The 12,242-nt window shown below is 43.5% G+C and overlaps 2 protein-coding genes across 2 annotated transcripts in view; one reads left to right on the top strand and one right to left on the bottom strand.

The window, feature by feature from the left end:
* The first annotated feature begins 6,507 nt into the window (after positions 1 to 6,507).
* Positions 6,508 to 7,446, top strand: LOC141011592 (olfactory receptor 6N1-like). Its single transcript, XM_073484776.1, has one exon. The coding sequence runs from the start codon at positions 6,508 to 6,510 to the stop codon at positions 7,444 to 7,446; it is 939 nt and encodes a 312-aa protein (XP_073340877.1).
* A 937-nt stretch (positions 7,447 to 8,383) lies between these two features.
* The window catches only part of pgm2l1 (phosphoglucomutase 2-like 1), a 15,729-nt gene continuing 11,870 nt past the window's right edge, over positions 8,384 to 12,242 (bottom strand). The window contains exons 12-14 of the mRNA XM_073491147.1: positions 10,602 to 10,791; positions 9,828 to 9,961; positions 8,384 to 9,542 (exon numbers count right to left, since the gene is read on the bottom strand). Coding sequence (XP_073347248.1) covers positions 9,440 to 9,542; positions 9,828 to 9,961; positions 10,602 to 10,791 — 427 coding nt within the window. The 3' untranslated portion in view covers positions 8,384 to 9,439. The remainder of the gene's footprint in view (positions 9,543 to 9,827; positions 9,962 to 10,601; positions 10,792 to 12,242) is intronic.

Raw genomic sequence — 12,242 nt, forward strand, 5'->3', positions numbered from 1 at the left:
TTTTGGTAGTATTTCAGAGGAAATAAAACAAGACTTGGGTCAGTCGTCAGTCAAACACTAAACCCTGGTAGAATGACGGCTCAGCAGCCACAAAAAGAAGATAAGAGCTCAATGTGCAGTGACTTCCCTCACACAGTGAAACTCTTCTCAGTGTCTGGGACTGATGTGCTTTAACACAGCTAATGAAGCAGCTTTCATCTGTGTGACTTCATGTTAATTATGCTACGTCATAATTAACATGAACATGAATAACAAATAGTAGAAAGTAGAAAATATATAACACTGCCGCCAGGCTGTAGTCTTTAGTCCAGAGCTGTTTCTAAAGCTGGACTGAGACCAGATAATCTCTGTCCTGTGTTAAAACTGTCCCTGTGAGGTAGGGCTGCTCGATTATTGAAAAAAATCATAATCACGATTATTTTGGTCAATATTGAAATCACGATTATTTAAACGATTATTTTTGAGTTTGGAAACATGATGCATTTATTCAGCATTTCTCTCAAAAAAATACACAAAATGTTCAAATTGAAAATAATGTACACATATGTATCCAACTGTTCTGCAACTTCTATAAAACATTTAATGAATAAAATAAATATACTTAGAAAATCAAATAAGACAAACGATAGGGTGCATTTGCACAATGGCAGCTGTTATTTTCTTGTGCCTATCCGAATTTGACGGATAAGGAGTCGCATTATAGCTACAGTGTGTCTGAGATCGATGTCTGACTCTGCGTTGATGTCGTGGGGGTTGTGGCCTTGTCTTTGCGAGGGGTGAAATTTCGCTGCGCCTCTGATGTCTCCGGAGGTAGAATCAGAGGTAGTATCAGAGGTAGTATCAGAGGTAGTGTCAGAGGTAGTGTCAGAGGTAGAGTCAGAGGTAGAGTCAGAGGTAGTATCAGAGGTAGTATCAGAGGTAGAGTCAGAAGTAGTGTCAGAGGTAGTGTCAGAGGCAGTATCAGAGGTAGTATCAGAGGTAGTGTCAGAGGTAGTGTCAGAGGTAGTGTCAGAGGTAGTGTCAGAGGTAGAGTCAGAGGTAGAGTCAGAGGTAGAGTCAGAGGTAGAGTCAGAGGTAGTGTCAGAGGCAGTATCAGAGGTAGTATCAGAGGTAGTGTCAGAGGTAGTGTCAGAGGTAGAGTCAGAGGTAGTGTCAGAGGTAGAGTCAGAGGTAGTATCAGAGGTAGTATCAGAGGTAGAGTCAGAGGTAGTGTCAGAGGTAGTGTCAGAGGTAGAGTCAGAGGTAGAGTCAGAGGTAGAGTCAGAGGTAGTATCAGAGGTAGTATCAGAGGTAGAGTCAGAAGTAGTGTCAGAGGTAGTGTCAGAGGCAGTATCAGAGGTAGTATCAGAGGTAGTGTCAGAGGTAGTGTCAGAGGTAGAGTCAGAGGTAGTATCAGAGGTAGTATCAGAGGTAGTATCAGAGGTAGAGTCAGAAGTAGTGTCAGAGGTAGTATCAGAGGTAGAGTCAGAGGTAGTATCAGAGGTAGTATCAGAGGTAGTATCAGAGGTAGAGTCAGAAGTAGTGTCAGAGGTAGTGTCAGAGGCAGTATCAGAGGTAGAGTCAGAGGTAGTATCAGAGGTAGTGTCAGAGGTAGTATCAGAGGTAGTGTCAGAGGTAGTGTCAGAGGTAGAGTCAGAGGCAGTATCAGAGGTAGTGTCAGAGGTAGAGTCAGAGGTAGTGTCAGAGGTAGAGTCAGAGGTAGTATCAGAGGTAGAGTCAGAGGTAGTATCAGGGGTAGAGTCAGAGGTAGTATCAGAGGTAGAGTCAGAAGTAGTGTCAGAGGTAGTGTCAGAGGTAGAGTCAGAGGTAGTATCAGAGGTAGTATCAGAGGTAGTATCAGAGGTAGTGTCAGAGGTAGAGTCAGAGGTAGTATCAGGGGTAGTATCAGAGGTAGTATCAGAGGTAGTATCAGAGGTAGAGTCAGAGGTAGTATCAGAGGTAGTGTCAGAGGTAGTATCAGAGGTAGTATCAGAGGTAGTGTCAGAGGTAGTATCAGAGGTAGAGTCAGAGGTAGTGTCAGAGGTAGTGTCAGAGGGTGTATCAGAGGTAGTGTCAGAGGTAGTATCAGAGGTAGAGTCAGAGGTAGAGTCAGAGGTAGTATCAGAGGTAGAGTCAGAGGTAGTGTCAGAGGTAGTATCAGAGGTAGAGTCAGAGGTAGTGTCAGAGGTAGAGTCAGAGGTAGTATCAGAGGTAGAGTCAGAGGTAGAGTCAGAGGTAATGTCAGAGGTAGTGTCAGAGGCGCAGTATTGGCGAACCGAACCAGTGTGAACGGATAAGCCGGAGGTGCGGACCGAGGGCGTGTCGATCTGATGGTGTTCACTGTCTGATAACTAAACAGATCCTTCACTCAACAAAATAAAGAGAAATGTCCCACAAAGCAACGTTACAGGACCAAACAACAGTAACGTAATAACTGGTCGTGTCTTTGGCAATTTATGTGAGGAAAAAAATACTGCAGATATACGTGGAGAACTGTCTGTCCAACCGACTCTTCGTCTCAATTCTGCCCAAAAAACAGCGTCTGTCCCAGCAAAAAACTTTTACTTACCAAGTGTTTGTCTAAGGTCAGCCCTCCCGACCGAGACTTCAGTGAACTTTCCCCCATAAAACAGCCTCCCTCCCTGCGAGTGACAGAGTCAGACAGCGTCCTATTGACTGATGGCGATTATGTAATTATGTAATTTAGAGAAAAACGTAACTTGAGTGAGTGCCAGTCAGCAGGGCCGCGATGAATGCTTTGGGGAGGGACTGAATTGCGCATGCGCGTCTCTTTCAGAAAATCTCCAGGCCGACTGTACAACGAAAAATGCCAAATAAATCGTTTCAATTCGATTACATTAGTTTGGAAATCGTTAGATCCAAAAATCGAAATCACGATCAAAATTCGATTAATTGCACAGCCCTACTGTGAGGAGGACCATGAGGCTGACAGAGAGCTGCAGGATGACTGATGTTTGTAGCTAACTGAAGTTAGCATCACTCTGGTTCCTCTGTGGGATTACTGAACTGTATTTTGGCAGAAAATAATCTGTGTCAAACTCAAGTTTCTGATCCTTCCAGGTTCTGTTCATCCAGATAATCTCCACAGATGAACTCCACTCTGATGTTTGAAGTGTAAATTAAATGTGTAGCAGTAAAAAGCTAATGCTAGGCTACAAACAGACGACATCACGGTCACATGACTTAAACGTCTCCACCACTGAGCGTCTTACTGCACAATTACTATCCAGGTTTTCTATAAACTGATCAATGTACGAGTTGTAAAGTCAGAGTCAGAACAGTGTGTAACTAAAGTGGCCTGTAAAGACGGACTAGTGAGCAGATGAGTCTCCGTGTTCGCTGTGAGGACGCTTAATGTCCCCGACAACCTCTGTAGTCTCATTTAGACACTTGTTAGCAACCGCTAACTGTTTTTAACACATGGAAGAGCTTTATAATTAAACTGTGGACATTTAATGATGGATTTTATGTTGGAGAACAAAATGTGTAAATATGTTCAGCCTGTGGTGACAACACAGCTTATTTCACACATTTAACTGAAAACACATCAACAAACTCACAGACTTTGAGACGAGGGGACAGGAAGTGCTAACATGCTAACATCTGGGTTCAGGACTACAGACTACAGCTCTGTGTATTGTCATGTATGTGTCATGTATGTGAGAGAAGAGAACTCAGTCCAAACAACAACCATTACGACATGTTTGTGTTCACGCTGATTACAACCCAGTGTGTCTTCTCATGCTGTTTCCATGGTTACCTCTGTCTCCACAAGCAGTAGCTGGCTCAACATCTGGAGACCTGACAGACCAAGGTTCTCCTGTGGTCCAGGTCCGTCTGTCCTGTCAGTCACAAACTGCTCTGTCAAAGATCTATCACTTACTGCACAACAACTGAAACCAGTGAACCAGTGAGTCCTCCAGTAAAACCAGTGAGTCCTCCAGTGAAACCAGTGAGTCCTCCAGTGAACCAGTGAGTCCTCCAGTAAAACCAGTGAGTCCTCCAGTGAAACCAGTGAGTCCTCCAGTAAAACCAGTGAGTCCTCCAGTGAACTAGTGAGTCCTCCAGTAAAAACAGTGAGTCCTCCAGTGAACCAGTGAGTCCACCAGTGAGTCCTCCAGTGAAAACAGTGAGTCCTCCAGTGAACCAGTGAGTCCGCCAGTAAAACCAGTGAGTCCTCCAGTGAAAACAGTGAGTCCTCCAGTGAACCAGTGAGTCCTCCAGTAAAACCAGTGAGTCCTCCAGTGAACCAGTGAGTCCTCCAGTGGAACCAGTGAGTCCTCCAGTGAACCAGTGAGTCCTCCAGTAAAAACAGTGAGTCCTCCAGTAAAACCAGTGAGTCCTCCAGTAAAAACAGTGAGTCCTCCAGTGAAAACAGTGAGTCCTCCAGTGAACCAGTGAGTCCTCCAGTAAAACCAGTGAGTCCTCCAGTGAAAACAGTGAGTCCTCCAGTAAAAACAGTGAGTCCTCCAGTAAAACCAGTGTGTCCTCCAGTGAAAACAGTGAGTCCTCCAGTGAAAACAGTGAGTCCTCCAGTAAAACCAGTGAGTCCTCCAGTGAAAACAGTGAGTCCTCCAGTGAAAACAGTGAGTCCTCCAGTGAACCAGTGAGTCCACCAGTAAAACCAGTGAGTCCTCCAGTAAAACCAGTGAGTCCTCCAGTAAAAACAGTGAGTCCTCCAGTAAAAACAGTGAGTCCTCCAGTAAAACCAGTGAGTCCTCCAGTGAAAACAGTGAGTCCTCCAGTGAAAACAGTGAGTCCTCCAGTAAAACCAGTGAGTCCTCCAGTAAAACCAGTGAGTCCTCCAGTGAACCAGTGCGTCCTCCAGTGAACCAGTGAGTCCTCCAGTGAACCAGTGAGTCCTGCAGTGAACCAGTGAGTGCTCCAGTGAACCAGTGAGTCCTCCAGTGAACCAGTGAGTCCTCCAGTGAACCAGTGAGTCCTCCAGTGCGTCCTCCAGTGAACCAGTGAGTCCTCCAGTAAAAACAGTGCGTCCTCCAGTGAACCAGTGCATCCTCCAGTAAAAACAGTGCGTCCTCCAGTAAAAACAGTGCGTCCTCCAGTGAACCAGTGCGTCCTCCAGTAAAAACAGTGCGTCCTCCAGTGAACCAGTGAGTCCTCCAGTGAACTAGTGAGTCCTTCAGTAAAACCAGTGAGTCCTCCAGTAAAACCAGTGAGTCCTCCAGTGAACCAGTGAGTCCTCCAGTGCGTCCTCCAGTGAACCAGTGAGTCCTCCAGTGAACCAGTGAGTCCTCCAGTGAACCAGTGAGTCCTCCAGTGAACCAGTGAGAACATGTCAGTGTGACTGTGTCTGTGTGACAGATCAACACTTTCAGTTTGAACTTTAATGAGTGTAATGTTTGATATCAGAGTTGCAGTGTTCTGAGGGTTTAACAGGTAAAAGCTGCCGAGAAGAAGAAAACCTGTAAAAACAAAAAACACTGAATAGATGTTTATTTTATTTCATTTTGTTGGTTTGAAATCGAAGGTTTGACAGGTTCCTCAGGAGGGGCGTGGCCTCAGCGTCCTGTGTGATGTCATCAGTGGGCACTCTTCACCTATGTGTGTGCAGGTTTCAGGTGTATAAGAGGAGCTGCTGGCTGCTGTCACCTGTCAGATGTTACCTGTGATGTGTTGTTGTCTCTTACAGGATCTCTGACTCTGTCTCATCTTGTTGAAGCAGCTGTTCATGTAAACGAGTCACTGAGCAGAAGTTTGATGTTTTCTCTCCTCTGAATTTATAATCGATGTTTTCGTTCAACAGTTGAAGCTCATTTAACCCGACAGGATCCTGACTGTGTCTCTGTGACTCTGATTGGTTGACAATGAACAGTTGTGATTTCTCCTTTGTGTCTTTCAGGGTTTGATTGTGTCATTGTTCAGTTTGTTTCTGCTGTTTAAACGCTGACACTTGAGTGAAACCTGGTTCTTGATGGTCTCAGAGGGTTTCATGTGACTGTCTGAAGCTTTAATGAGTCTGATGTTTCCCCGTCAAACATCCTCCGACACAAACAGCTTGTGTCTGTCAGTGATGTGGATGTTTCAGTCTGCAGGTCTCTGATCATGTTTCTTGTCCTCTGCTGAGACAACAGGAGCACAGAGACACATTGTGTTCACTGATTTTCAGATTTTCAGAGAAAAATTGTTTTACATCCAAACAGCTGAAAGGATTTATGTGAAGAAATGTGCAGGAAATGAGCTGAATGTGTGTGTTCTGTGTTCACTCCTCTGGTTTCAGACTTGTTGATGCTGATGATGAAAAGCTGCCTGTTGTGTCTGCAGGCTGATCAGTGAGCAGCAGCTCTGATCACACTGCTGTCTGCTCGTCCGTTTGATTCATTTAAAGGAAGCTGTTTCAATATTGTCACCGAGCATCCTCTGATTTCAGTCTGACGCTGTGAGGATGTTTTCTCTGTTCTGGTGAACTGTAGATGGACACCTGGTTCAGACGTTCATCATTCATCTGACTGTACTGTGATGATGAGCAGTGACCTCTCAGCTGACACCATGCAGAATCACTCTGAGCTGGTGTTTGTGCTGCAGGGTCTGAACGACTCTCTGACAAACCGTCACCTTTACTTCTCCCTCGCTCTGATGTCGTACCTCTTCACCATCTTGGTCAACCTGATGCTGGTCGTCACCATCTGTCTGGAGCGATCTCTCCATGAGCCCATCTACATCTTCCTGTGTAACCTGTGTTTGAACGGCATCTTTGGAGCGTCAAGTTTCTACCCGAAGCTGCTTCACGACCTTCTGGCCGACTCTCATGTCATCACATACAGCGGCTGTCTGACTCAGATCTTTGTGGTTTACAGTTACGTCTTCTGTGAGTTCACCAGTCTGACCGTCATGGCGTACGACCGCTACTTGGCCATCTGTAGGCCGCTGCAGTACCGGACGCTGATGACGATGCAGAAGGTGGCCCAGCTGCTGTTTCTCACCTGGAGCTTCACAATCCTGGAGTCGGTGGTGGGCATCACCCTGACCTCCCAGCTGCCGCTCTGCGGACGCCATGTGTCCAAGATCTTCTGCACTAACTGGGAGGTGGTGAAGCTGTCGTGCTCCGACACGACCGTCAACAACATCTACGGCTTCGTGCTCATTGTCTCGCACCTGTCGCAGACCGGACTCATCCTGGTGTCCTACACACACCTGGTCCGGGCCTCGCTCAGGATGCAGTCTAGCCGCAAGAAGTTCGTCCAGACGTGTCTTCCGCACCTCATCACGCTGTTGGTCTTCACCAGCTCGCTGATGTTCGACATCATGTACTCTCGTTATGGCAGCGAGAGCACGCTGCAGGAGCTGCAGAACGCGCTGGCTGCAGAGTTCCTGATTGTCTCGCCCCTCATCAACCCAATCATCTACGGCCTCAACCTGCATCAGATCAGGTCCAGGATGTTCCGCAACTTCACCCACAAACCGGTCGTCCCCAAACCACAATCATGACAAACACACTGACATTAATATGAACTGCTGTCATCAAACTAAAACACAGTCACACTGAGGAGAAACACAGCTCCAAAGTCTTTCACATCTCATTAGGAAATATAAAGTTAAGTAGGAAAGTGTAAGTTACTTGATGACATCACAGGAAGTCCTTCATGTAGAAAAAGACAAAATAAAGTTGTTTTAGACTTTAACACCTTCTGAATGTTTTATGCTTCAGAGCAAGTTTAATGAGAACTCAGCGAAAAACTGCACAAACAAAATGACAACGTTGATTAATAATGAAGTTATAATGATTTATATTAGTCAACAGATTAACAACAGATTCTGTACATCTGAAGAAGTCACAGAAACATCAGTGTCACATCATGTTCGTCTGATCTCAGTTGGGTTATGTTGAGATGATCGTCATGTTTGAGTTCAGTTCATAAAATGTGATCAAATATTAAGTGTTTTACTGTGTTTTACACTTATAACAATATTCATTAACCTTGTTGTTTAACTCCTGAGAGCTGCTAAAAAATAGAGCTGACAAAATAATTCATATATATTCTGTTTATTAACCAACACTTATAATATGAGACGTACAATAAAATACTACGAGAATAAAGTCATGTTTCTGTTATCTTCAGGAAAAAGAAAAAAACATTTGTATGAGAAAAAGTTTTATAAAATTTTTTCAAAAGAATGAAGTCGTAAAGTTACTGAAGAGGAAATGAGAGATGAAGAAGACGAAGCATCTGAAGAGTTCGAAACATTTCAGATAGAAAAATAATAAATAATAATAGTAAAGGAACATTAAAACATTTTAATAAACACAAAAACCGAGAAGAACTGAGTCAGTTTTCATGAGAAGAATTAATGATGATTTAATTTAACTTTATTGGAGTTGAAGCAGAAAAACGTCGTCATAATGAATTAATACAAAAACACATGGTAAAGATTTTGTGGAGTTTTTATTGGTGGATTGTCAGAGAGCCACAGGAACAGCAGGTTTATCTGAAACATCACACCAGCAGCAACGTCACTGAGAACAGACGGAGCTGAGCGACCCTTAAACACAACACAACAACACAACACAACAACACAATGTGACACCATCATCAGCATCAACTGTCACATAAATATCTTTAATCTCTGCCAGTATAAAAATAAATAACATCCAGCTTCAACATGAACACAAATAGAGAAGATACCAGCAGACTTGTGTTTGGTTTAAAGGGACAGTCCCCCTTTAAATCCACATGTGGAAGTTCAGTGACGACAAACTGTTGACCTGAACATCAAAAGTCCAACGAGTCAACGGTGACGTCTTCAAATGTCTCATTTTGCCCAAACTGTTCGAGATTCAGTCCAATAAAGCTGGAACCAGACAAGTTTTGGCTTTTTTACAAAAGAAAAGACTCAAACGATCTGATGAAAAATGCACAAAAAAACTATAATTTTCTAGTCATCACTATAAAAACACGTCTTCTTTTGTCTGATCACAAAATATTTTTATACCAACAGGAAATGTTTGGACACTAAAACTTAAATGTCAACTTATGATTTCATTAAATTATGAGATTTATTTAGTGTTTTGTGATGAAACATGATAAAATGATAATTTGGTTAAAGTAGAAATCTAACGACACATTTATTTATTTGTTTTGTCGCTGATGAACTTCCAGATTTAATGTTTTTAAACTCTTCAGTGTTTGAAAACAAATATTTACTTCATTTCTAAGAAAATACTTTAATGATCCTGCAGCTGTACAACATCTGTCCTGTGAACCAATCACATTCAAAGACAAATCCTCACTGTCCTGTTTACCCATCATGCTCTCTGCTGTGTGATGATGACTGAAGGACATAAATACCGCGGGACAAACCTGCAACTAAATATCCATCACACTGACTTCCAGTTAATGATTCAGTTCATGGTTTGTTTCTGATGTGAGCTTTACTGACAGGATGTGACATCACAGACAGGAAACAGCCATAGGAGGCGGAGCTAGACGCAGCGGCGAATCAGGTTGTTCCTCTCGGGCTCCAGGAACTCGTCCACCAGAGCGGCGGTGATCTTCCGGAGCTCCTCCTCCAGATGAGACACCTCGCTGCAACAGACACAGAGTGATGATGTCAGCAAGGCCACGCCCACACCATGATGTCATTGAACAAGGCCACGCCCACAAAACCACCAATTCTGACTTTTTTAATCTCAATCAGTTACCATGGAAACATTTTTTAATCAAGCTTATTTTTCTAATTTTCTTTGACTGTGTGTGTGTGTGTCTGTGCGTGCGTCTGTCTGTCTGTCTGTCTGTCTGTGCGTGCGTGCGTGCGTGCGTGCGTGTGTGCGTGATCAGCAGTATTGGTACACACAGCATCAGTCAGCTGACCTGTTCCCCGGTGCGGCACAGTACTCTGTGTAGAACTTGATTTTGGGTTCGGTGCCGCTGGCTCTCAGCGTGGCCACGACGCCGTTCTGCAGACTGAAGGTGATCATTTGACTGCTCTTGGACACAGGAAGTACCTACACAGGACACACACACACACACACACACAGAAAGTAACTAAGTACATCTATTACAGTACTTTCTTCAAGTATTTCCACTGAATTGACATTGTATTTTACTGCAGAGTGAAAACATGGAGGAGGTGAAAGAAGAATAAAGTCACGAACACAAACGTGTGTGAGCAGCAGCTCGGTACACAGCCTGTTGGTCGAACCGTCCAATCAGGACGGATTATTCAAATGTTCCTGATTGGTCGACAGTAAAGTAGCAGCCGCTTCTTCTTTTGTCAAACTGACGGATGATTGATCATTTTAAATGTTTTTATTCACCTGCACATGTTTTATACCAAAGCTTGAGAAGTATTTTAATTATCGACTCATCAGAAAATTATTTATTATTGAATTATTATTTACTGATGAAACATTTAGTTTCATGAAAAGATGAAATCTTCACGAGACTCAGTTTACATCGTTTCAGTTTAGAAGCTGAAGCCATTGATGGCTTTTGAAACCCGTTCAGATCCAAACGTAGTTTAAAAATATTTTTATGACCTGCTGCTGAAAAATGAGATTTCTGATAATAATCAATGAATTCAATGACGAGGTGACTTTGAAGACAACAACTGTCTCTCTGGTGTCCTTCGTCTTCATGTCTTACAGATCTGAGGTCAGGCTGGCTGCTGTCGTATCCCGTGGTAACGTCTCTGACGTGGACGATCTGGACGCCACCGCACGTCTTCGGGTACGAACCGTCACCGTCAAAGTTTCTGATCCGGCTGAAGATCTTCTGGATGGTGGGGGGGTCGTTACAGATGACGTAGGAGGTTTTGGACACATGATAACCATACCTGGAGACAGGAAGTCACAAGAGACACAACCGTCAAAATAAGAGAGAGGAAGACAATGACACTTTGTAAATCTACTCTCAACTTTCTAACAAGTCAGGAAACTTTTTCAAGAACCTTCAAGCTGAGAGACTGGACCTGTCGGGTTGTTTAACCTGAAGACTGAAGGAACATGAAGGTGTTTGCTGCCCTCAGGTGGTGAAAATGATGCAGTGCAGCCTGAACTACATTTAAAAATTTAGTCAGATATTAAAAAAGGGACTAAACTAAATCTAATGTTGGATTTAAAAGTTAAGTCCTAAAAGTAGATAAAGAAAACCCAATTAAACAAATGAGACAAAAATATTATACTTGGCCATTAATGTATTGAGGAAAATGATTCAATAGTTCATATCTGTGAGTGGCAAAAGTATGTGAGCCTCTAGGATTGGCAGTTACTTTGAAGGTGAAATTAGAGTCAGGTGTTTTCAATCAATGGGATGACAATCAGACAATCAGTGGGCACCCTGTTCTATTTAAAGAACAGGGATCTATCAAAGTCTGATCTTCACAACACATGTTTGTGAAAGTGTATCATGGCACAAACAAAGGAGATTTCTGAGGAACTCTGAAAAAGAGTTGTTGATGCTCATCAGGCTGGAAAAGGTTACAAAACCATCTCTAAAGAGTTTGACTCCACCAATCCACAGTCAGACAGATTGTGTACAAATGGAGGAAATTCAAGACCACTGTTTTTTTTAAATATGATTTATTTATTGAGTTTTCAACAAAAAGAAGAGACACAGACCCTTACATACATCTGAGTGAGTAAGACAACAGACCATTGAATGAGGTGAGGTCAGCACTAATAACAGGAAGTGGTGTCACTTAAAACAAGAGGATAAAATTTGTCACAGAATCACAAACCTGGAAACACATAATACCCATGGGGAAAAAAGTGAAAACAAAACAAGACAAAAAAAAAAAAAAAAAGAACGCGAGACACTTAAAAGACACTAACAAACGAGACACATGCTGCTAGTACAGGGAGAGAACGTACCCCAGCCAGGAGCCACAAGAAGGTGCAGTTCAGGCCCTGTTTAGCCAGTGGGGGAGCATCCAGCTGCAGGGACTGGACATGCTCTTGAAAGGGTTGCCAAATCTTTAAACATTTTTCATTGGAGCCACGGAGGGAGTGTTTGATTTTCTCTAATTTCATAAAGGATAAGGCATCCCTTATCCAATGGGTGTGGGAGGGGGGAGACAGGTTCTTCCAGTGCATCAGAATGACGCGCCTCGCTAATAATGTGAGAAAAGCCACCAGTTCAGTGAAGTAGGATGGCAGTGGGTTGGCAGCAGGCAGGACAGCGAACAGGCCCACTAAGGGTGATTGGAGGACTTTGGTAGATGTGATGGCCGAGAGTGAGTCAAATACAGAATTCCAGAACTGAGTGAGAGCGGGACAGGTCCAAAAC

The sequence above is a fragment of the Pagrus major genome, chromosome 2 (genome assembly GCF_040436345.1).
Source record: "Pagrus major chromosome 2, Pma_NU_1.0".
Taxonomy (NCBI): domain Eukaryota; kingdom Metazoa; phylum Chordata; class Actinopteri; order Spariformes; family Sparidae; genus Pagrus; species Pagrus major.